The sequence below is a fragment of the Chlamydotis macqueenii genome, chromosome 10, assembly GCF_036417535.1.
Source record: "Chlamydotis macqueenii isolate bChlMac1 chromosome 10, bChlMac1.mat, whole genome shotgun sequence".
Classification (NCBI taxonomy): domain Eukaryota; kingdom Metazoa; phylum Chordata; class Aves; order Otidiformes; family Otididae; genus Chlamydotis; species Chlamydotis macqueenii.
The window spans coordinates 4,001,218-4,026,483 of NC_141565.1; the positions used below are offsets into that span (position 1 = coordinate 4,001,218).

General features: G+C 37.0%; 2 protein-coding genes and 1 long non-coding RNA gene across 5 annotated transcripts in view; 2 read left to right on the forward strand and 1 right to left on the reverse strand.

Moving 5' to 3' along the window:
• Nucleotides 1-25,266, forward strand: part of LOC147599458 (uncharacterized) — a 352,989-nt gene that overhangs the window by 179,643 nt on the left and 148,080 nt on the right. The window lies entirely within an intron of this gene.
• Nucleotides 1-25,266, forward strand: part of CENPP (centromere protein P) — a 162,941-nt gene that overhangs the window by 71,909 nt on the left and 65,766 nt on the right. The gene's annotated exons all lie outside the window — the stretch shown is intronic.
• Nucleotides 51-17,828, reverse strand: ASPN (asporin). Its single transcript, XM_086755759.1, has 8 exons — nt 17,591-17,828; nt 11,874-12,144; nt 9,949-10,061; nt 7,636-7,849; nt 7,187-7,297; nt 4,721-4,814; nt 2,979-3,117; nt 51-1,276 (listed from the first exon to the last, which is right to left on the reverse strand). The coding sequence occupies exons 2-8, from the start codon at nt 12,118-12,120 to the stop codon at nt 1,079-1,081; spliced, it is 1,116 nt and encodes a 371-aa protein (XP_086611885.1). The 5' UTR covers nt 12,121-12,144; nt 17,591-17,828; the 3' UTR covers nt 51-1,078.

Here is a 25,266-nt window from a genome sequence, read left to right on the forward strand (position 1 = left end):
TCTCTCAGTTTTGACATGACCTATCATGTAATCAAGTATACAAATGCAAGTATTCTTTATTTAATTTATTTTGAATCTCAATAGCAAATATACACTAAGTAGATACAGAAAATATCCATTTTGTACAGTACTGTTGGTATTGAGAATTCTCTGTGCTGACCTATGTAAGAGTCAAGGCAGCTAAGTTCCAGCTATCTGCTTGCATTCAGCAATTTTAAGGTACTCACATTAACGAGAGATTTTTAACCTGTGTGATGTCAAAATGTAAAAGAGGAAAAAATAAATGAAAAATATTATTACAGTTGTTATAGATAAAGCAAAATGTTTGTGCTGGACTAAAAGGAGTTAAATAATCCTTCCTATTAAGCTTGAAGCATATCAGTCTCAAATCCTACTTTTAATGTTCAGAGTGCACCAAATGATATTGATTGCGAAACCTTGAAGGACATTACCCTCTTAAAGTTGCAAGAAAAAATACCAAAAACATTTAAAGGTTTTTTGCGTGTTAGTTCTGAATATGAAACCCACCTTTATCTCACTTAATAGAGTATAAATATATGTTCTAGTTTAGAGACAAAAGGCCTCACAATGCCGTACCTTTTTGTTGCATCTTTGGTTATCAAAAATGGCACAAGAAGTTGTCCTTGAAGTCTGATCGTTCTTTTTGCAACTTTTCTTGCAATACTTTTTGGCAGAGGAAAAGGTCCTTACTGTGGAAAAAGTCACTTCCACTTGATTTTTAGAATTTATTTGAAAGAAAAATTATGTCAAAACTATGTGATTTAGGTAAAGAATTTAACATCTATAGTAGGAAACATCAAGTACAGTTTCCAGTTCCACTTCTGAGAGCCCTTCCATGAGATATAAATGCTTTTGTTTAAGTTATTCAAATGTAGGTTGAACATTGTCAAATAATACAATGGATCCTACTAACATATTGTTTCTAATTAGTTATCTCTGAAACAGTAAATACTTTGTAAACTGGTTAAATAGTGTAAGATTGGCATTTTTTCTGCAAATTTCAAGTATTGTAGAGCTGATCTGGACAAGTTGCTTTTCGAAATGACCAACTTTGGTATCACTTGAGGAAATTTCCAAGTTGCACGCTGTTTCTGGCTAAAATGCAACGGAAAGTTGAAGGCTGAACCTCCCAGTACTTGACAGGGTTGTTGAAGAGACTTATGCCGCTGTATAATGCTTTCTTCTTTCTTCGTCCTGTTGGACAGAAATCATTCACTCCCAGTTTTGCAATATGATTAGAATGAAGGAAGACTACCTGCAGCAATAAGAAACAGTTAAAATGTAAGAGTTAATATGTAAATGGGAAAAATATCTAAATATTCATTGGCGTGTAAATGACTGAGGTTTGCTATAAGACCAGTTGGATGCAGACCTTAATAGTAACAGGAATTAAAAATTAGTGTTAAATCTTTAAAAAATGTCACCCTCCTGACACAGTTGCTCTCACAAGAAAACGTTATGATGTTTTATCAGAATAATTGGACTCTGTTCTTATGGAACATTGTCGTAGTTCAGCCCCAACGGGGACCAGACTACGCAGTCTCTCTCTCACTCCCCCCACTCTCCGAGAGAATAGGAGGAGATTTGACAAACAAAAGAAAACCAGGAAAAAAACCAAACACGTGGGTTGAGATTGAACAAAAAGTAAATTTAACAGTAATGACAGAAGAAAACACGAGAGTGATGGAACACAAATACAGTATAATAGCTCACAACAGATCTCCACATCCAGTCTCTTCCAAGTAGCAGGGGCCTCCCTTCAGCACCCTCCTCACTTATACACTGAGCATGATGTCAGATGGGATGGAATAGCCCTTTGGCTAATTTGGGTAAATTAACCCCAGCAGTTAGCTAATTAGTTAACTATCCCAGCCATAGGGGCTACCAGCTTCAGTTCTCCACCCAGCTCAGGTAAATATTAACTCTATCCTGGCCAGAACCAGGACAAACATTCTCCTAAAATGCAATTTTATAATCTCTTATAGTAAGGATTATAATGATGTATAGTACTCTACTGCAATGCAAATTTCCAGTGATTTAATAAGTTTTAAAAAGTAAGTCTGTGGAAAAGTTGATAATAGGAGAGATTTGTCGGTGTGGTTATAGGAACAGACCAGGCTACTGCTGATCTACCTTAACTCAGTGAAAAAGAAGGGCTTTTGATAGCAGAGTTTAGAATTTGTTCAAGTAAAATTATGTATGTTGACAAAAGAATTCTTTTGTTTGTTTATCTAATTTTACGTTATTTGGTGTTTGGAGGTTTTTGTTTTGTTTTGTTTTAAAAGAACCATATAACTCAAAAGATTTTCCTTTAATTGGAAGGGAAATGAGGAGTGGAAAGAAATGAAATTCAGAGGTAAAGCCTTTACTCAATAGTTTATCATGTTCTCTATCGTCTGTACATTTTTTCATGTTTCCCTAATCTTGGTTCTGCTCTGTATCCTAAGGTATATGTCATCTTGTAAAACATATTTGATTTTAATTGTTCTTCCAGAATTCAGGATATAAATGTGTTTTGAAAGCATTTTAATGCAGAATTTGTCTAGTTCTAAATACAAATTTTAAAATCTTATCCTGTAATTTCAGCCTCATAAATAATTTTCTTTGGATATAAAACTCTTCAGTGTGTGAATGGAAAAATTTCCACTCTTGCTTGCTACTAGGGAAACTATAATAAATCTGTAACAAACTTTCTAGAAACATTTTCTGGCTGTAGCATGTTGTTTTCCTTTTTTTCTAGGAAGTATTGCTGCTATTTTATCTTGCTAATTTCTTCAAGTACATACATATACATATATACACACACACATATATATGTTTCAGGTTTTCCTAATATGACGGTGATATCAAAATATATGTGACAATTATGCTTTTTAATTATGTCCTAATCAGTGTGGCAGTGTGCAAGTCTAGCAACTCGTAACTACCAGAGCGTTCTATTAAGTTTAGTATATGACCTGCAGATATTTAAGTTCGGGTAATCCAGGAGGAACTTTCTTGAGCTTATTTTTTTCAAGATGGATTTCACGTATACTTGGTATGTTGGCAAAACTTCCATTTTCCACTTCTTTGATTTTATTATTCCCAAGGCCTAGCCTAGAAATAGTACAAGGAACATTTAATTAAAGACTAATTGAGATTCACAACAGCATTCACACAAAGAGCATACATGATTCTATGATTCTATACTTTTTATTTTAAAGATTGGAATACACAGGAGTAGACGTAGGGAAAAAAAGAGCTGGTGAAAGATGATGAAATCTTACCTCTGATGGAAAAACACCCACTATTGATGTAACAAATATTTTTTCTTCATTTAATCTCCACTTAAAGGACAGCAGCTAGCCTGATGTGAGCAATTGTCCAGTTTTGCATGCAGATTTTTTACTTTTAGTGGCAAGAGTTAAAATGAGAAACATCAGCCAGTCTGCTTGTAAAATAAATCATGCCCTTTTATCATGTAGTATAGCTACAAAGTGTACTCATAGTAATAAAAAGTGTTGTTCTAATAAATAGCCAAAGAAGAGCAAGTCTTGTAAAGAAACGGTTACATATATAGTTTAGTCAAAACCTTTCTATTTTAAAAGTAAGCAGGACTACCTTTTTACCTACTGTCACGTTTTCCTTCATTTAGACCTTAGTTAGATTTTTTGCTGTAAGACCTCAACCTGCATTGCAAGGAAGGTGATTCAGGAGGTGGAGGCACAGCTCAGTTTCCATGCAATCCTGCAGTTCTCTCTTTCTCCTTTCTTTCTTGATTTCTTCAGAAAATGAAGTTGGTATCTAAATGCAATTCAGCAGTTCCACTGTGGTTGTAGTTTCTAATACCAAATCCAAAATTCAGTGCTGCTCAGCCATATTTTCAGCGTACTTCACTGAACCTTAGAGACTGAACTTCCTCCTTTTGTCCTGCACTAGCGATACATTCCTCAGAAACATACATTTTTTTCTTTTTCTTAAACCCCATCACTTTCGAAAACAGTTATCAAGTTGTTTCCTTTATCAGCTACTGTATTTCTCTCAGGCTAGCTTTCAAGAGGTGAATTTATCTTCTGTTTTAAGTTACCAGTTTCCCATCTGTTTGTGTAGCCGGGACTCCAAGTTCCCTTTCCCTGCCATCCTTCTGTATTTTTCTGTAGGGTGTTTATGGTGTGTCTCCTGCCAGTACACTTAGGCCTTCTCTGCAATTAAAAAGCTATTGTGACTGCTAAATCCTATGAATTTAGTTGCAAGAAAGGCATTCCGGTCCTAAACCAAAAATCAGTAGGTGTTGCTGCTTGTTTTGGGGGCGATTTGTGAGGTGAGTGACCGAGGAGTTAACATGTCCAGGTCGGACAGGAAGCAGGCTCGAGAAAAATACTGAACGCTGCTCATAAATAATGTGACCACAAAGGTTTGTGTTTCCCAGGTATGAGAAATACATGTAATGCTTAACCGAGGCGATTGCTGCTAACACAGTAGGAGGTATTATGTAAAAGCCACGCTATATCGCACAACACCCAGGTGCCGCGAGGTAAGAATTTATTTTTTGTAGTGTGGTTGGGGTTTTTTTTAAGTTTGGTCTTATTTAAGGCAGTTCTACTAAAACACTTAAAATTTTTAATTCTTTTTTCTCTCATTAACAAGAGGAGTATCAAATAAGAGATCTTGCCAAGTCTGACCTTTTATCAAACAAAAACATTCTGCATGGGAGTTTTACCTTTGAAGGTCTTTATACCGGTTGAAATCTTCAAGTTCGATTGCTGTGATCTTATTGTCATCTAAATGAAGTTCTAGTAGGCTGGAAGGTAATTCTGATGAAAAACAAAGGCACAGTATGAGAAAAATAAACCAACTTATTTTTGTTGGAATTTTTATTAAGTTCCAAACAGCTTCTTTCCTTTGTGTTTCGGATTGGGTGAAGAATCTTGGGGTGGTTGTCTGCATCAAATGAATGGGTGTTAGATACAAGTATGTTACTTTTTTAAAAAAAAAGTCTTCAACATCATTTAGTTTAAAATAGTAACTTAAAAAAGATGTGAAAGTGCATATGCTAATGTGCAAATTTCAGAGTTCCCAAATTTGATATAGTTTTACTAACTTTGTTTGTAACGACTTTCATGTGCTGTTGGTTCGTCTGTCAAAGATGTAAATTGTATGTTATGTGCAATTATCTAACTGTTTGTAGTCAAAATCCTTCTCCTGAGGAACCTGTGACAATTTTTTGTGGACGCGCGTTTTCTTCCAAACGGTGTAACAATGGTGCCATTCCAGCTCCTAGCATGACCTGGGAGGAAGGCTTTTGGATTTCTCTAAGCAAAATGAGCTGTTTGGTTTGCCGTTTCTGCTGCTGATACGCAGAATGTTGTCTCACCTGGGACCGAATGGTCCCAATGCAGAACTGCCAGAAGACAGAGAGTCTTTTTTTACAAAATCCTTTTAGTGAAGGTAGAGAAAGATAGTAACAAGTTTGAATTTCTATTTGCTGATATTAGGCTCAGATTTCCTAACATCTAGCTGGATGGCACCCTGACGCTAAGCATGACAAACCAGGTGGATTTCTTACTGGTACGGCTCAGCAGAGCGCTGCTCCCGTTGCCGCTGCTCTTTGTCGGAGCAGCACAACTCTGAAGAAAAGTGGTGTGCCTCGCAGTCTGCCTTTATGTGGGGTGACGTGCTTTGGCGTTTGTGTGTTTGGGCTTTTTTCCAGTTTCCATTCCAGTGTGCAATTCTGCTGGGTGCTGCTTGTGTCTCGGTTACAGTCCCCCAAGGAAACACTACCTGTCTGTTCATTTTAGATTTTAAGTGCATTTTGTAAGTGACATTTTAAAAATCTTTCTGTGTCATTATCACATTTGCAGATAGGAGGACCTACAAACCTAGTTTTCATTTGCGCAGAATGTGTTCACCATGAAATCCTGTTTGTTTATGATTTGTTTTTATCCACATCTTGGACTGTGTTTCCTTCTAGGAGACTTCTCTATAACAAAGACAAAATCGGAGTAATTTTTGTTCCTTTTTCTGTGCTAAGTGATAGGAGGTGCTATTATTATGATACTAGAAGAATGTCTTTTTTGTGTGTTGGGGGTGTTACCATAAGCAGCCAGATAGTTTCTGATCTTAAAATTACCTTAACAATTGGGATTAATTGGTTTTGTTTGTGTTTGGGATTTTTTTAGTGTTCTCTTCTACAGAGATGCTTTTGCATAGGTATCCATCTACACGAAGAGACTGAATTTAATAAGAAGTTCTTTATCAGAATGATTGCAAAATAAATATCTTAGGGGCCAACATTTAGTTTCCCTGTAAGATAATGGAGGATATAATATATGGTATTGTGCTTTATGTCCTCCCCTTTTCTCTTAGCTACTGCTTTTGTGCAGTTGAAAATCATGACAAGTTGCTTAAATACTCTGTCGACCTACAGAAAATGCAGGTGGAGTGTTGTACTGAGTTCCTTCGTGCTGCTTTGTGTGGAGATGGGTGATCTGTAAAATTAGTTCTTCCATTTATTACTATATCCAAATCGCTAGTCAATTTTTTTTTATGTGAAGGAGTGATTTAATTTTATAGTATGTTATGTTGAATTTAATTAAAATGTTAGTATTAAATTTAACCTAGCAAAACCCCATCAAAAGATCTATCAAATGCTGTATTGGGTTTTTACATGAGGGTGGTTATATTGCAGAGCATATTTGAGCTACAGAGTCACTTGAAACATTCAAAATTAAAGTAAAGAAATTTGGAGTTTTCATTTTAAATGCCTAAAGGAAGTGGGAATTCTGTATCCCTTATGACCCAGATCAAATATCAGGGGGTTTATCCTTTCTTTGTAAGGATTTTTGAGAGGCTGATGTGAAAGATGTGAACTGACATCTTATTATGTATTTTCCTCACATAGTTCCTCCTGAAAAGTGTCTCTGGGTGACGGAGAGGAGCGGAGGGGCTGACAGGGAGGAGGCAGGAGCGAGGGCTGGGGGTGAGCCTGGGTGATGCTCATGCGCACTTTGGAGATGCAGAATTAGATACCAAGTACAAAAAGAAAAACAAGGTACGAGGTGGTTTGGTAGTAATGAACAATACAAAACAGAATTTATGAACATTTTAATAATCATATAGATGTTAAAGCATTTTATTTAGGAGTATCCTAGTATAGGTAAAATAGAAAAGGTAAAAGAAAGCATACCTTTAGGAACTGAAGTTAATTTAGCCTCTGCAATTCTCATATGATAGACATTTACTCCTTCAAAAGCCCCTGGCTCTATTCCGTCGTTGTTAAGAGGATTTGCGCTCATTTCTGTCCAAGGGAGAAGAAAAAAAGTATTTATGGCATAGGAATTTTGTGTATGCTAGGCTAAGTTATAACCGGCTGATTTCATTTTATTGATGACTTCTGATGTTCTAAGCATTAATTAATGTTTAGCTTGATTACCTGTTCTGAGGACTGAAAGTCACAGCTCTCAGAGAATAAAGGCTAAGCTGTCTTAGAAATTAAATTGTGAACAATGATTTCCGCAGCGTGGAAGTCTCGTTAAGAGGAAGTTGCACATTGGGGAACTGTTTGAATGAAAATTATATATATAGTATGTTACGTTTCTAATAAAGACATTTTCTTTTCTACTTAATTGAACTTACCTAAAACATGTAGAGACTTCATTCCTTTAAATGCATCCTTGTGGATTTTCTTAACCTTATTAGCATGAATTCTGAGCTCTGCTAAATTTTTTGGTAGATTTGTTGGAATCTCAGTTAGCTGGTTATGGGACAAATACAGTCGTCGTAGCTTTTTTGTTGGTTGGAAGGCTTTTGGATGGATCTTGGATATTTTATTGTTGTTCAAAGCCAGTGCCTATGAGATACAGGAAGAGCAACGTGAAGAAAATTTCACCATTAGGAATGTTACGGTTATGAATTTTAAGTCATTAATTTGATACATAATTTAACAATTAAGAATTTAAAATATTTTATTTTTCCATCATACCACACTTTGGCACTTTGTATATACTTTAGGCATTTTACTTGTTTGTGAAAAGCAAAAAAGAACCTGGAAGCTGGATCATCAACGAGATGGTAGAGAAAAACTAGTCAGAGCTGACAAGGTGCCAATGGTAATGAGAAGGATTTGCAAAACAAAATGTTTCTCTTCATATCTTTTGTGGGACTATATGGATATTATATTCTTTTTTGGTGTTGTTTCTTAATGCAGGCAAATTCTCAAACCTCAGAATTTCATCCTATATTTCAGCATAGTGATGCAAAATAGAGGTCAGGTTTTTAACCTGAATTTCTTGAAAGTTATTGTCTGTATAAAACTGATATTCACATGAATTTGAATTTGTGTCTTATTCACCATCATTTTCAAGTCCTGTAAATTTAAGTGTCTCTTTCGACTGTACAGTACACTAGTCCTTTTTTCGGATAGTTTTTTGTTCTGGGCTACTATGTGTTACCACAGAAATTTGAGTTACTACAAAATATGAGTTATTTGAGATTATTTTGCATGTCAAATCACGATTCTTCATTTCCTTGTTTAGACTAATCATTTTTGTTCCTTTTTTACTTCTTTGAACTGTTGGTAAGTCATCCGCTCTCTGGACTTGTGAAAAAAAAGTAAAGAAAAACAGAATTAATCTTTTTTTTTTTTTACCGGAAGAAATGGAGGTAGCTTAAGGAAATAAACAGGAGATGCTCCTTCCTAATCCAAGCTGCTGTCTCTGCCTTTGCTAAGTAGAGTAGTACTCAAAGTAAACTTTGCTTTCAGTAAAAATTTTGTTGCTCTCCATCCATTCTCTGCCCAGCCTGGATCTGTGCCTGGCATTGCCACGACCCAGGTGCAGGACCTTGCACTTGGCCTGGTTGAACTTCATGGGGTTGGCACGGGCCCACCTCTCCAGCCTGTCAGGGTGGTATAGGTTAAACTGAACATAAAGTACAGTCTGTGTGCTTATCCCTGACTTGCTGGTATCACCATTCTGTACTCAGACACAAGAGACTTAAGGGGAATTGGAATGAATTTATATGGTTCCTATTTTTTCTATGCTAGCTTGATCCGTAATAATTAACAAGCTCATTCATAAATATTTAGATCCGGTAAACTTTCAGTTCTTGCTCAGAAACCAAATATGACTGAAAAGGATTTGTTTTATGTTAGTTTAATGTGTGTTTTGTGTCTTTCTAATGTGCAATAGAATGTCGTTAGTTCTCTGTACGTTTTGAAACAGATTTGTCATTTGTACAATGAAAATTTTAAAATTGTCAATATTCGTTGGTGCTGGATCTAGGGTGACATCTTATGTCCGTAAGTATTTCAAAACAGATTTATTCTACCTTTGCAGGCCTCTGAGGCTCATAAAAATAGATTATCATGTACTGTAAATATCTAGATTTGTCAGTTGCCAGTGGTAGCCATTTTAAGGCCTGTCCCTAAGTGCATACTTGAGCATGTTAAAAACAGTAGTAAAGCATACGGCTTTTTCAGGAGTTAGAGTTGCTCAGGTCAATTAGATTTGTATAATTAGTTCCCGTGGTGCACGTGTTAGTTGTATGCTGTGTGCTTTTGAAAATACCCTCAGAAAATATCATTCTGCTTCTCCTATGAGATTAAGTTCTGTATGCTGTTTTACAGCTAAGAAGATAAAAAAGGCGCACTTGTCTTCCAGGTTTTAAAATGTAGGGATTGTTTCTCTGTATGCCAAGGACTGAATAAATCTTGGGGATCTTTATGGCAAGAGACACATGGTACGTTTTCTGGATGTTGTAGAAAGTAGCATAGTTCTTACAGCTCAAAGAAATTTGCTTCTTACTGTGTGGGACCAGTCAGATATTCAGATATTAGACTGTATTTTTGTGTGTACTCTTGGAAAAGAAAAATATCATTCGTGTTTTAAAAGTATCGGAATATTTCAGATCACTAAATAGGACTTCAAACTTGGAAAACAGCAAGCTTACATAAAGTGACGTGAGTCCTTGGAGATCATTTTCCTTGACCTCTTTAATTTTGTTGTTTTGAAGGTCAATCATACGAGTATCTGGTGGAATGTTGCGAGGTATTGATGTCAAACCTATTTTAGTATATGACAGAAACAAAACACAGTAAGATCATTGAGGATCATAACTGGGAAGAAAATAAACAAACATAGAGCAAAAGACAGAAAGGAATATTTGATAACGAGAGGAACTCATGATGCAAGAACATACGACAAAAATACATGGATAGTTTCAGGAGGAGCTGCTTCTGCCCCTCGTCCTGAAAAGCACGAATGGGTTGCAGATTCTTCTAGTCTGTGAAATAAGCAGCCTCAGAGCACTGGTTGTTTTCCAGGGACAGTGCTTAGGTCCCTGGAGGCAGCGGCCCTCAAGGAGCAGGGCTGTGGCGGTGGTGCGAAGGGATTTCTGGATGGTGCTGGCGCATGCCCTTCTGCCGCGGCACTGCCCTGCCCGCTCTGCAGGCGTGGTTGCCTGTATGGCCATCCACTTCACCTCCAGGCTGAGAAATGTCTTCATCAGCAAAGTGGACCAAATATGGTCTTCCAGCTGCCAGTACTTAATTAGCAGTTGTATAAATTCCTCAGTACTGTTAATTGTTCGGTTACAGAATAACTTCGGTTCATGCCGTCTGAGATCCTCAGTCAGCAGAGGAGACTAGCAAGGGACAGGAACTTTCTTGTCAGTGGAAATGCTGATGTGTCAAATGCTAAATGCTGCTCCAGTTTATTAAAGATTATTCCATAACTAATAGGTAGCATTTTTTAAGAGATGAGGTCTATGAATAGGGTTTTTTTTTTTTGCATGTGTCAACTCGAGTAAAGAGGTTTGCAGGCTCTACACCAGACGCAATAACCACAGCTTATTGCTGTCAACAGAAGTTTCTTTCGATTCCTTAATAATGACACATTTTAAGAAAACCAGCAATATATGCCTTCACTCAACATTTCTAAAACGTTGAGAGTCTAGGATTAAGTTTAGGATGGTGGAAGAGCTGTGATGAGAACAGATGTCACTGTGACAGTGGCAGGAGCATAGTCCTTTGACCTTAAATCATGGGAAGACGGCAATGACACTTGTTGAAATGGGCACGACTAATAATGAGTTCGTATTTAGGGAGCAGTATGCATCAGCGAGAGTAGCTACCCTGTGACGAGTGACGTGCACTTTAATGGCAGTGCTGAGCAAATGCTTTGTATCCCATCTATGCCCTCGTGTTCAACTTCCTTGCGGTTTATTTATGGCCTCTCTTTCCTATGTGATGTTTTCTTGACCTGTGGCGTTCTGGTTGCGTCCTTTAGCCGTAGTCTTTTTTGCAAGAGGGGCCTAATAGCTTATCTAATGCAAACAGAAGATGCAGCAAACTTTTGTGCTCATCCATTTGGAAATAACTTCATGGAAATAAATGAAAAAGGAGAAAGTGTCATCTTAAAAGGTAAATATTTTCACATTTTCACATTCTGTCATTGTTCTTAGTGGATAAAAAGCTGTGCAGATTAGATGTACTTATTAACCCCAGTAAGTACTCGGTTAAATATTTTTACAGTTATTTGTTACATATTCTAACTGCCTTTCCATTCTGTGCTCTTGTCTGTAGAAGTCATTGCTAATGGAAGCTGGCGATAGCAGTTAATTAATTTTCTAAACTGATTGCATGTAAACTGGGAAAACATTTATGTTGTGAGAAGTGCTGGAGACAAATTAGTTTCTGCACGAGAATTAGATATGGTTTGCAAGCCTGTTTGAAAAAATGTAAGTTCCTTCCGAAAATTATTTGTAAAGGAGTATGTGAATGTGTGCAATTTATGGAGCTGCAGAATTAGTCTTGTAAAAGGCAAATCCTCCACCGGAGGGGCTAGTGGAGAACAGACACACAAATTCATTCTTACCTAGGTCAGAGCAATGGACAACTCTCACATAGCACTGGCATCCGAAGGGACATATTGGGAAGAGATCGAAAGGAATTAGTGGTATCATTGGTTCAGCAGTTGGAAATAGAGAATTGTCATCTTCGTCATCATCATCACCATCTTCTATATCTTGGAGCATCATATTCTTTAGTGTAAAATATGAAGGACCAATGAGAGGTTTGGCAGAGCACAAAGCCAAGAAGAGAAGGAGCGTGTATTCTTTCATATCGTCTTAATCACGTTAGCCAATCTTGAAGAGGAAAGTGAACAAACAAGCAAAAAAACAAACACAGGAATCAGTGAATGTGAAACAGCAAATAAAGATATTGGCCTATTTATTTCACGCTCTGCTACAGTCTCTGGTCTTGAAAAAAGGTCTGTTGTGACTATTATGTTTTAATTAGTATATGAAAGAGTAAGAATATTGAAAATATTATTTAAAATTTAATATTTATATTATAATAAAATTGTGTAAAATCATAAATACTATTAAAATATTTCATCAGACTTGAATGCCATATCAAAGCTTTTAGCTGAGTTTAGAAAATAGTATCATCATTTGCTTCTGGCTCTGAGGTGTAATTTTTGCGGCAAATTTTACCAGAACTTAGAATTGTATTTGTTTTATTATTTCTTACTGAAAAAAAATATTTTTAATGGGATGCATTGGCATACGCGCATTGCTTGTGTCTAGAAAATTGGGAAATACTTTTAGCAATACATAAAATGCAGTCATCAGGATACTCCCTAAACACTTGTTATTCTACTCCCTACCCTCTTCTAGTTTAACATTTCTCATCCTAATGTGGAATAGACTGTGTTTTCAGTCCTGACAACAGTGTTTCCCAAATTCTGGTTATTCGTGTATTATTGCTGTTGGCAGAAGTTCACCTCTGTATTTTACTGCAAGCACATTCGTATGTGACTTTTATTTGATGAGGGCTCTTTTCTCTGACAGGGGCTTCCAGGTTGTGAATCTGTGTCGTTTGAAATCAGTAACTTAAATTACATCCAGAAGAAAGCTGGAAACCAGTACTTCTATCTGCCTATTTTTTCAGTAGACATTGTTTTTCAACCTAGCTGTGTTGTCGCAGCACCTGTAGGTGACAGCTAGGCAGACAGCTGAAAGGAGCTCACAATGTGCGATGCTTGAATGTAATGGCATAAAATCCATCAGCATTCTACATGATCTGACACTTGAAAGTGTCTTCCTTGTGTAATCATGGGTCCTTCAGTCTGAAAGAAAGGTGTTGGATCAGCTAGGGCACCTTCAACGCAGAAAACCCCGCGTCAGATAGCTACAATTACTTTTTTTCTGATGTTATTGAGAAGAAAAGACAAGTTACAAAGGACTTAAAAAGTAAATTTGTCTTTAGAAAAATATGGCAGAATCTGTCTTATTACAGTTATTCATTCACTTTTCAGCTTCTCTTAATTTTACCAGAGTTGGCCAAACCTGGCTGGGCAAACCTGGAGTCCAGTCCTACAGTATACTGTGTTACCTGACTAATGATGATCTGTAGGTCAAAACCCTTAGATATTTTCAAGATCCTCTGGTTTTATTCTAAAGATTATCTTACTGACCAAACACTCCTGTGAAACTAGACACAAGGGAAAATGGAGATGATAGGAATGCCACCTGATGTTGCCACCCTGTGAGAAGAGGCTGTGAATTCAGCCCCCGGCTCTCCGTTGTGCCCTCTCGGAGGCTCGGTTCCGGAGGTATCTGCATCTGCACGCTCTGCAAGCTAGGGGCAGCTGCTGTACGTTTTATTAGGCATATCCTGTTTATGAAAATGTTTATATTTAGACTGTCATAGACCTCTTCAGGGAAATGCTAAATCGATGTCAGTTCTCGTTTGGTCACCTAATTAAATGCTTGCTGCTCTGTTTATAGCTGAAAAATGTCTGTAGGGATCTTGTCATTGGTTGTCAGTCCCAGAAACGGAGTGCACTGGTTTGTACAAGGGTTTTGACTTGGTTTATTCAAAATTCTGAGTTTTGTGTTGCTTTTTTCTGTACAAGGTCACTTTGATGTTTCTTGTGTATGGTCCTTCACAGCATTGAAATGCTGTATATTGCATACATTGCTGCTAGTGTAACTGTATACATTTCAGGGTGTATAAAGAGATAAAAGCCAACAGTATTTAAATTACATAAAACTCAGCCTTTTGAAAAGTATGGAGTGACCCCTTTTCCCCAAAGATGTGTCTGAAAACAGAAGCACGTTATACTTTGTATCTTGCAGGCATGCAGCATATAACTGTAAGTTTAATATTTATTGTAATCTTCCAGCTGCATGGTCATGTGAGTAGTGCGTTTATCTTTTTCTGGTATAACAATCTCTTAAAAGAATCTTCACATATATTTTTCACATGTATTTTCCTTTTTGTTCGAAATAATGCTCTCTTTCAATGCCCCTATGAAGAATTCTATAGTTGTACTTGCAAACCTATACAATGAGTTTTCTTGAAAGAGTATTTGAATACAAACATCTTGGGAACAAGATGTGGAACCTACATTTGTTTGTTTGGAGAGAACTGCAGTCACGTCTGGCTGTACACCTTTGGGATCTTCAGCCCGTTCAACCTTGTATTTCAGCTTCAGCAAAACAGTTAAAATGTTCAGTACATTAGTCATACCATTGTTTGGGAGATGAGTTTAAAGCCTTTCAGACTTCCGAGTTCTCCTCCTTCTTGGACAAGGGCTTTAATGGATGAGTTTTCACAGACGGTCTTCTTCCCTGGCTGCTCAGGTACGAAGTGCTTTATTTAGGTGTTGTACAATTTCTGCATGTAGGATATCAAGCGTTGTAGCACGTATCATGTCTTGGAACATCTGCTGATTTTTATTTGTGATAGGCACTGGATGTATAGTTTTACTATATCTAAAAGATTATCCTCCTGAAATGCTCTTCTGGGTCAGGTGCTAGGAAGTTGCCTTATGAAACAAGTGTTTGTACAATTGTACAATTCTACAAACAATCTGTTTCTACAATTGCACCTGTAGCAAATGGATTGTATATTTCCCTTCAGGTATTAAAAAACCTAATTATGATTTCGAACTGTGAAAAGTTAGAGGCTGTGACTGGAGTAGTGGTCAATTTGCATTCTTGAAAAACACGCGTTGTTCACAGACAGTTCTAGAAAAGTAACATTGAAATATGTCATTGATGACATATATTGGTCCTGTGAGTTAAATCTCTTTAAAACAAGTCCCTTTACAGAAGAGAGCCTGAGTTGTGATAGAAATTTTTTTTTTTTTTTGAAAGAGAAAAAGACCTTGCTTCATCTTTCCATTTTGCCATTAGGAAATCCATACTGCTAATTGGCTTTGTAGTTATGGGTGGTAATCAAGTTTGACTCCAGGTTTGCCTTGGCCAAAGAACTGCCAAAGAATGGATTCTAAAGAACTGCCAAAGAATGGATTCTGAAGAACTGGATTTTTTGGAGGCTTTAATTTTTTTTTTCCTAGCTGAGGTTTTGAGTTTCCCAAAAAATAGATGTTGATATGCCTCTAGAAATGCTTTGACATTGCAGCTCATCTCAAAGAACTTATACAAACTTCCTGCATGTGTAAACTTGAAGAATAAGAGAATTAAAAGAAAATGAAAGCCTAAAATCCAAGATCCTAGTGATCTTTCTGAAAATACTTTGATTATTTTATGATGATCATTTTACGAAACATCTAATTTTTCGGAAAGTACAGTTCATGAATACAGCTGTACTATGGCCCACTGCTGCCACTTGAGGCTGGTTCTGCTCCCGGGTCCTGTACTGAAAGTCCCGGTGTTGGAAATATGTATGGGTTCCACTTCTCTTGTATCAGCTCTTCCACTCAGGCTCTCCATTGAGCTGCTGGAACTTACTAAACCAGCAGGAAACTAATGTAAGCAAGAAAGAAAACCCAACGCATTCTTTCCGGGTGAACAAACTGAATCAGTCTGAGTACCAGAGCCAGCACAAAGGAGTGGGCGGGACAGCCTGGTGTGGGGGGCAGAACGCTCCCTGGGAGGAGAGGGAAGGGGGCGAGGTGGAACGGCCATTCCAGGCTTACGCAAGCTGTTAAGACAGGATCAGGTGTTCTGCTGAATAATCCCCTGAAAGGGTGGTTGTTGCTTGGACAAAGCCTGGCCTTATCCATTCTCATTTTTACAGACTGGAACACTAAAGATGGGTTTGATAATGTGTGTCGCAAATTCAAGGAGGACTCACATACTTCATTACACTTACTTTATGGCAATCCTCCTTTCCTTAAGCAGAAGTAGCTTTTGAGTAGCACCTTTTCACTGGAACACTGGCCACCCCAAAGTAAGCAATTGAATGTGGAGAGTACACTTTACGTGTAGAGCTGCTGTAAGGCTGACTTGTCTTTCCTGAAGTGTGTAGCAATCCAAATCAACCTGTGCTGATCATATTTATCACTTACAACTAGTTAAATCCAGGTGATGTCATAGTATCTGAAAATGATTTAAAACTTCTAGAGATTGTGTGGGAAATTCCCGCCTAAGTGTGTAACAGTTCTGTGACATGAAAATTCCAAACATGAATTGTGGGAAGAAAAACACTTCCTGTGAGGACAGAAGTTACATTGTTAGTATGGGCTGTGTGCATTACTGAAAAAAAAAGAAAAAAAGTCGAGATTCCTTGGCAGTTGCATGCCAGTTCTGTAGTATGTGCTCTTTGTTGTCTTCCCAGTTATGACACTGAAAGAGTTAACAGGTCAGGCTTTAAGACTTAAAAAGACTCTAAATTATATTTAGAAATCACTTCTGTTACCGGTGTACAGAGGCAAATTTCCTATGGCATTGTTTCTGAAAAGGAAATGTTTAAATGACACAGTGGTGGTCTTTACGGAAGCAAAGAAAAATCCCTGTGTTCATTAATAACACAAATCATTGCCCTGTGCACAGACTTTGTCCAAAGAAAGGCAAGACCATAGCTGTTTTGAAAGCTATATTTAAAAATAGTTCTGGTTCTATTAGTCATTGTCCCATTCCAGAAATAAAAGGAGGTTATGTTTAACCCTCTTGTCTACTCTACTGATATACTTAAATTGCTGCAGAAAAACAGGAGGAAGATTTTTGGTCAGTAAGATTACTGAAGAAATGATTCTGCCTTGAGAAACAATCCAATATTGAAGTTATGTGGTATAATAATGAATAGCATGTTTACAAAATATTTTATGTTTGGAGAGTATTTACTTCGTAGGGGAAACACTGCTTGACTCCCGCGTGTTAGTGAATGTGAGCGTGAGGGTTGTTAGGTTGTAGCTTGTCTATGGCTCAGTCTTTCATGTGGCGTTTTTAATTACTTTGCTGATATCTACTAAAAATAAACCAACCTTGAATAGCAAATTACAGAAAGCTAACATTCAGTTATAACTTTAAGAACTGTTATAACTGTAGGATAGATTATCATAGATTGTAGTAACTGAGGAAAAAACCATTGCCAGTTGTTAAGTCTTCCTGGCAAGTCTTTCTTTAATAGTTAAATAATTCACTGTAGCTGTTTTTTGCTTTCAGCTTAGATGTAGGAAATACAGAATTATTTCAACTGCAAAGTCGATTTTCAAATGTTCAATTAAAAAAGTTGTACTTCTAACTCTAAATTACCTGACATTATTGATCTGTACATAGTGAGTTGCTTAATTCTTTATTGCTATTTAAATAGAACAGGTATTCAGACTGGACATACCTTGCAAGTTCGATAGCTCTTCCGGAAGCACTGTGATAATCCACCTGAGATCTTTATGTCCAGTTATTTCGTTAAAAAAAAAAAAGAGAGAGGAAAAAAAGAAGTTAGGCTGTGAAATGGAAGGTAAATATAAAGAAAAATTCCACTTGCAGACTTCTTGATCCTCCTGGCACCGTGGGTGATACCAGAGCAAAGTGCTGCTTCAGATTAGCCCATCTTAGTACTGAAGAATGATATTAAGATGACTTGTTACCACTCATATGTTTTTCATCACTGCCTGTAGGACGGCCAAAACTTCTGGCTTAACTCTAGACGTCTAGTGGAAGACTTTGTAAAACCTGTAGTTTAATAATAGTTGACATCAGGCCACTGAAGTAACTGAAGTACAGTGAGGTCCATTTCTGGTCATTTCTGCTTTGGAATCACTCCGATTTACAATTTAATTAGCCTTTATTCTCTGAAAACGGTGATTTCACTAAAAGTGTGAAACCTTAGCCAGTGGCAAAGTAAACCAATAGCCTATAGTGATCAGCATGTTGCCAAACATCTCTAAAGTTATAAAATTAGGATTTTGGTCTGTATTTACATATAAATTCTACCTCTTGCTTTCAGTAGACAGCTATGTGGCCGGGGAAGGTGGTTTGAGAATAGAAAAGGTAGATCAGATTTTATCAGCCAGTATAGTGAATTTATTTCTCTTGTGTATAAGAAATGAAGCTTATCTTCTATTTCAAACAGAGACAGTATTTGAAATTGTGAGCTTAAAACAAAGTCTTTGAGAACTTGCCCTGTTATATTGACGTGCACATCACAATATTTAGAACCTGGGGTATTCTTTGTTTGCCTTTTCTAGTCTGCCTGTTTATGTATACTTCGGAAATGTGTGACTAATTGAGTTAACCTAAGCAAGTTTCATAGTAAATGTAACCGTTTGTGTCTTTAAACTTACAGCACATTATATCTACCCAATTCCGTGCACATCTGACTCCATCTGTTTCTTTAATTAGCTCCTTTCTCTGTTAAGAGTCTGGTCTTGCTGCGGAAACAGCCTGGAAATTTTGTTTTATTTTTTTTAGTAGAGATGTAATGTGGTGCCGTTTGCAAAATGATGGTTTAAGTTGCATATTAATTATTTTGTCTGCTATTACTTTCTGAAGGGAGAAAAAGATACTGTGCCGACTTTGGTGCTATCCTATCAAACGAGATAAGACTTGTGTTACCTGCTGCATTGTTTCTGCATGTATTCCAGTTCCAGTAGCATAGATGAATGGTGAAAAAAATTCTCCTAATCACTTTTCCCAAGGAATAAAATTACAGTTTCAAAAGCAATCATATTCCCACATAAAGATCTGAAGGATGGTTTTAAACTTCTTTGAAATATCAAATTGCATATATCTGCATTCCCTTGCCTGCATTTAGAAATCGAAGCTTCCTAAGCAAACACTCCCCTGTGTTTTGAATAGCTCGGTTTGGATGCATTTGCTTGAGTAAATTTGTATTCAATTACTGTTTAAAAAAACCTCCAAAACTTTCTCGGCTCTTTAATAGAAGTGAGCAGAGCCTGAGGCTTGTGATATAAATGTACTGGTTTCTTATTTTTCACTTCTCCTTTCAACAGTAAGGTGTTGAATCAGCAGTTCCAGCGGATTCTAGTTTTACAGCAGTGCTTCTTGTTCCTGATGTTTAGCCAACATCTTGATTTTGGATAAATACTTCTTTTTCGCTGTTATTTCTCGTTTAGTTGGTAATGGTGGTAGGAACACATTCCTGCATATCTGAAGTTTGTTGTAGCCGTACTGCATAATGAAGCTGACACGCAGAGCGGTGGGATCTGGAAGAAACGTCACCATCTTGCCTTACCAAGGATTACCCAGATATTTTGTACAACAGATAGTATCGCTGTGCTAGAAATCAGTATTGCTTATGTTGACATACTGTTCTTGTCATGAAACTGGTTAGTATCTCAAGACACGGATTTAGTATTTTGATTGTGATTGTAATTGGATTCTAAAATACAATACCCAGAAGTCACCTTTTCAGGTCTGTTGACTACCAGATTCTGAACTTCAGATGTTAGCTGTTGAGAGGAATACTAAAAATTGATGTAGGCCAGTGGTTCCCAATCTAGTTTATGAGCTTGTTCTTTTAAACATTTTCAGCTTATTTCCAATTTACTAAAAACTACCTACTCTTGCAGAATTCCTCTCTAGGATCACTGTTTCCAGTGTACTTTACTTTTTGGACCCAAAGCCATTACAGGAGCCAGCACAGTAGGGCAGCAGTGGAGTTCTGAATGAAGCTCTGAGTGTGCAGACAGCTGGGTTGCTGCAAGGTACTTCGGTCACTTTGTCGGGTCAGTGTGCAGAGCGTCCACGCAGCAGCTGGTGAAGGGCTGCAGCTGTTTGAGGGAGGGTCAACTGCTGCTTTCTCGGCTGGGTTGTAAAGCTGCTGGTTTGAGGTGATGTAGCTGAAAGTGCTGTCAAAAGAAAAAAATGATATCTTATTGCTTCTGCTGTTTCATTAATAGTGAGATTTTGTTTTTCAATAGCCTGATAGAAAAATGTATCTGGCACAATTGTTTAATCCGTGATGTTGGGGTCTTTATGAAAAGAGCTACTCTTAAATAGAAAGTAGTCCAAGGGTATTTTCTCTGCAAGCAAATGTATGTATATTTTTTCCTACAAAATATGACACATTTAAATAACTGGAAGATTATGGCAGGTCAAACTGTTTGCTCAGACCTTTTCAGTGACTTCTATTTCCACCAATGAACGAATTAGTTGGAAAATTAGAATTCTACCTTGCCTTAAAATACAGATGTAACTTTTACGAGTAGTGGAGATTCATTTCTGAGGCAAAGGGTAGCAGTGTACCCAGCACATTGCAGTTCAGAATGCTGTCTTTCACTATGGTAAAATATGCAAATGAAAAAAATTTGGGCAGTGTTTTATATTTACCATTATCATGTCAGTGATATAAAATGCTATCTTGATTTCTTCATTGGAAATGACTATATCTGCATTACTTTTTGTGTCTGAGCAAGCAAGCATATGCTGCCATATGTGGCTAATGCTTACATTGCAATCTCTTCTTTAAGCTGACCTTGTATATGTTTGTTATTGTAAGGCAAACTAAGTACTTTTTCATTCTCCACTGTTTACAAATGTGGTTTACATAAAGTGATGAGTCTAACATCAACTGCACGAATCTGTCTTGGAGACTGCCCATCACATTTTAATAACATGACATATTCCTTTTGTGCTCACAACCAGTCCGTGTGGACTGCATATTTTGGTTTTAGCTCTTTTGGCTCGTCCCAAGTTGAACGAGACTTTTTAAGCTGACTGAATATAGGAAAGCTATTCTTCAGCCTCTGTAGTTCATCTTGATTCTTCAGTATTTCTCTGTAAATATATAAAATAATTATTATTTATTATCATGCATGAATTACCTTTCCCCTGTTAATACATGCATGCTTTTTTGCATATTTTTGGCAGTTGGCTTAGGAACTGCCACAAAATATACTGTTTCACTTTGCAGTTCAAGTCTTCAGTCTCTGGCATTTATTAGTGACATATCAACACTGAAGTGCAATTCCCAGCTTGCAGTGTTAACAGATCACGTGCAACAAGATCTATAGGGCCAGCTGTGCACGTACCTGCATCCCCTTATCCTGTGTTTTGTGCATGCAAGAGCGGTGATCTGGAATGAGTGGAGAGGCAAAACAGTACCCTGAAGAGACAGATCTTATTTTTCACCCTTGCAGAGGGTTTGTGTTGCCTTAGGAGAGTAAGTTGACTTTGTTCTACTTTAGGGTCCAGATGAATATATCTCGGTGTGGGAATGCCAGTTTTAAACGTCCTCAGGTAGCTTGTTCCCACCTCGGTGCTCTTCTCCTTGGTCCTGCAGCAAGGCTTGTGCACTTCACTGGATCTGGGAACTGCTCTGCCGAAAAATAACTCGCTGGATGAATGAAGGTCTGGAAACAGTTTTGGTTTCTGTCAATTATTAGTCTTGATATTTTGATGCTACTTACAAGTCTGGATGATGTTACATGGCATTTTTATGGAATAAGGGTATTTATCTGCCTTACAGACATTGGAAACACTAGACATTCTTTGGTGGAAAATCAAACAGTAGTTGAAATGAAAAGCTCTGCAACCAGTGCCAAACTACTGACTCACTCTGATAATAAGTTCTAAAGAAAAATTTTCTGTTTCAGAATACAAGCTGGACTGAGCACAGCATTTCCTCATAGGAAAGCATTTAATCTGCTGAAGTTTAACAATTAAAAAAAAAAATCTAATCACTTGTAGATGCTGCGGTTTTCCCCATTTTTCCCTTGGTTTTAACAAGCTATGAATAATATTGAAGTGTAAATGAGAAAGTTTTCTCATACACAACCTTTTACTAGATTCATATTGTTCAGAACATAAAGGCGACATTTGAAGTGGTAGCTGTCATCGATTTCCATTGAGTTGAAGTTGATAGTTTTAAGAAAAAAGAAACATGGCCATCCAGTCTTTTGTATTCCAGAAAAAAAATGAAATAAAGTGTTCAAAGTATGTTAGACTGCAAAGATAATTGAATTTGGTATCATGGTTTTTCCTGATTTTACTTACCAACAGAAGTCATTTATATTACATTAGAAAGTCAAAGACCAGAAAGAAGATGGCTGTGACTGGGTTTGTGACAGACTGTTAGAAATGGAAGCAGTAAATATCACATCTGTAACATAGTAATTGACTACAGTTTGCACTTCTCTGTCTGGTGAAGAACATGGATCCGTAAATGTTTCCAGGTACTTTGAGCGTATACTGTTTTGTAGATGGAAAAAGTAACAATATTCCTAGGAAGATCTCCAAACTGCATTTGTTTGCAAGTTTTGAAACACGCAATTTGTTACTTTGGAAGAGTCAAAATGAAAGCCCTTAGAGACATTACTAATAAAAAGCAGGGTATCATCTCAGTAAGAAGCGATTTCCCTACCATATTAATTAATCTAGCCTGCGTTCTCAGATGTGCATGTTCCTGAGAATTTTCGAGGAGGCTCTCATTTGTGTCTCATCAACACGACGGCAGTAACTGTCATGCAGGCTGGGGTCTAACACTGGATGCACGGGGAGGCTTCCGAGAGAGCCTGCTTCATTTGTAGTTAAACACTGCTGTTATGATTTTAATATTATTTTCTCATAATTATGCTATTATGAAATCATAAGTATTATGTAATCTGTATTTTTTCCAAGTTGACACTTTAAAAAAAAGACAATTAAATTTGCTTTAATTACTTGTATATCATAAAGTGTTTTGCTGATTTTTTGACATTCGTTCTCTTAATGTGTCACCTATAGGGGAAAACCACAAGTAAGTATAAGAAGAAAAGGCAAAAATATAGAAATTAAATGTAAGTTAGGGAAAAATGGCACTATTTGATATACCGTAACAGATAGAGGGACTATACTGTTAAGTCTGGTTTTTCACCAGTGAAAATATGCTGAGGTTCTGCAGCTGTTCATACTAGTTGTGCTTAAAAATAAAACTTGTGTGTGTTAAGAACAAGCACACTCTTGGCATTATTCCTTCTGTGGGTGTGCGGTATTCAAAAACTGAATCCGCTCCAGCCCTGGACAAGCACGGTTGCTTTGGTTGCGACCGGGAAGGCCCGTGGCTGGCTGCACCAAGGTGTGAGCTCGCTCTTTCGCGCTTGCGCATGCCGTGGTGTGGTGTGGGAGGTGTTGTAGCAGAGCTGACAAAAAAAGGAAAGAAATTGGAAGACAAACACATCTGCACTAAGCTAAAAGACCAAGCAGAAACTAGCAGAGAAGTCAGAATTGTCTGACGGGTATCCTGAGGTACTACTTTCCAAGGTATTTGTTTGGAGTTGCGGGAATGTATGAGTTCAGACGTTTGGTTCCCTGGATGGTTTTGCAGCGCTTTTCATCATGGATAGACATTCGCTAGATGATAGAAGTTACTTTTACCACTCAGTGGAAATACTGATGTAAATTGAAAGAAAACATATGTCATAATTGCTTATTAACTTGTGGTATGGAAAATGAGAATTTGTAAAGCAGAGGCTATTTTTTTTTTCTTGAATACTTATATTCCACAAAGGGTAATTTCCATTTGGCTTGCCCGCAGTAATATGAAGTATCTTTGACTTTAGCAAGTAGACTTACTTAACAATTTATAACTTCTTTTTTTTTTAAACAAGCAAACTGCATCTTTGGTAATTTGTCAGCTTACGGTTGGTACTGCGACTATACTTCTGTTTCATGGTTTTTAGCATTTCTATGTGTTTTGCAATTAATGGAGAGATGCATGTCTCCTCACATAAAACTATTAACTCTTTTTTGCGCAGAAGATTGGGGAAAAATTTAATTCAACTAAAATGAAGAAATAATCAATGTTTCTTTTGTTTAAGGTTTTACCAGAGGCTATCAAAATAGCCTGCAAAATAAATACAGAATATAGGTAATACAGATCTATTTGAACCCATATGTCATCCAGAAAGAGAGAATGAAGAATTGGTTTGCCTTTTCCAATGCAAAAACTAGGTTAACACAAAAGAAATGAGGGGGTGACAGGTTCAAACCAAAAGGAAATACTTCATGAAACATTTATAGTTCATCTGTGGAAATGTGCAAGAAAGTATAGTAAATTTTAATGTTTTATATAGAAACAAGAAGTAATTGGTCTAATTGAAAGATGAAGAGTCTTGCTTCCTGAGTTCTTTGTTGTAAGAGCCAAACTGTGCTGGAAACAAGTGGAGAAATGTTCTCCCTGGAAGAGTGGTCGTGAGTGAGTAAGTTTTACCAAAGAAATTCAGAACCATCTTCCATCAGAGGAAAGCAAGCCATATATATTGTAAAGAGTGGTCGTTTACAAGGTGGATATGATCCATGAAATATTCACCAGGGCAGTCGTTCTATAACTGTGAAGGTTTTTAAGGAACACAGTGCATGAGGCCAGAGGATAAAATGTAATGGCATAACCAACTTTCAGGATTTTGGAGAAATTGCTGTGAAAAAAATGAAGTCACTTTTAGTCCTTTTTCCGAATTTTAATCCTTTAAAAATACCATTACATAATTCACTTAGAAGATTCTTGTCTTGGTTGATAGTGTTGTTGAATATCTAATATTTCCACAGCTGTGTTCCGTATTACTCCTCTGAGAAAAATATCTGTCCTGTGGAAAAAGTAAGTCAGCTTTTATATATTTTCCCTAGGAATCGCTATCATGTTAAAAGTTCCCACAGAGAAACACAGATTTATTTCAGTAATACTACATGCAAAACCTACACTTTTCTGTATATATACTTATGATGCTGCATGGTTGGAATGAAAATTAATTTATCTGAATTAACAGAACTGGTTCAAATACTTTGTAGAAAACGTACATTATTAGCTGGTCTTGCTAACTCAGTTTGTCAAAGCTATGCTAATGTCAATAACAGCCTAAATCAGCAGCTGTGCATTACACAAATGTTTCAATTCAATAACTGTGTGGAGATCTATATCTTGTACAGAGATATAAACACAAAAGAAGTGTAAATTCTACCAAACCACAGTAATAATTTCCTCAGTGGCTGTAGGAAATTGCTTACATAACAGACTGTTAAAGAAGAAATTATAAGATAAATGTTTTTTAAGATGAACGTTTTAAATAATGCAAC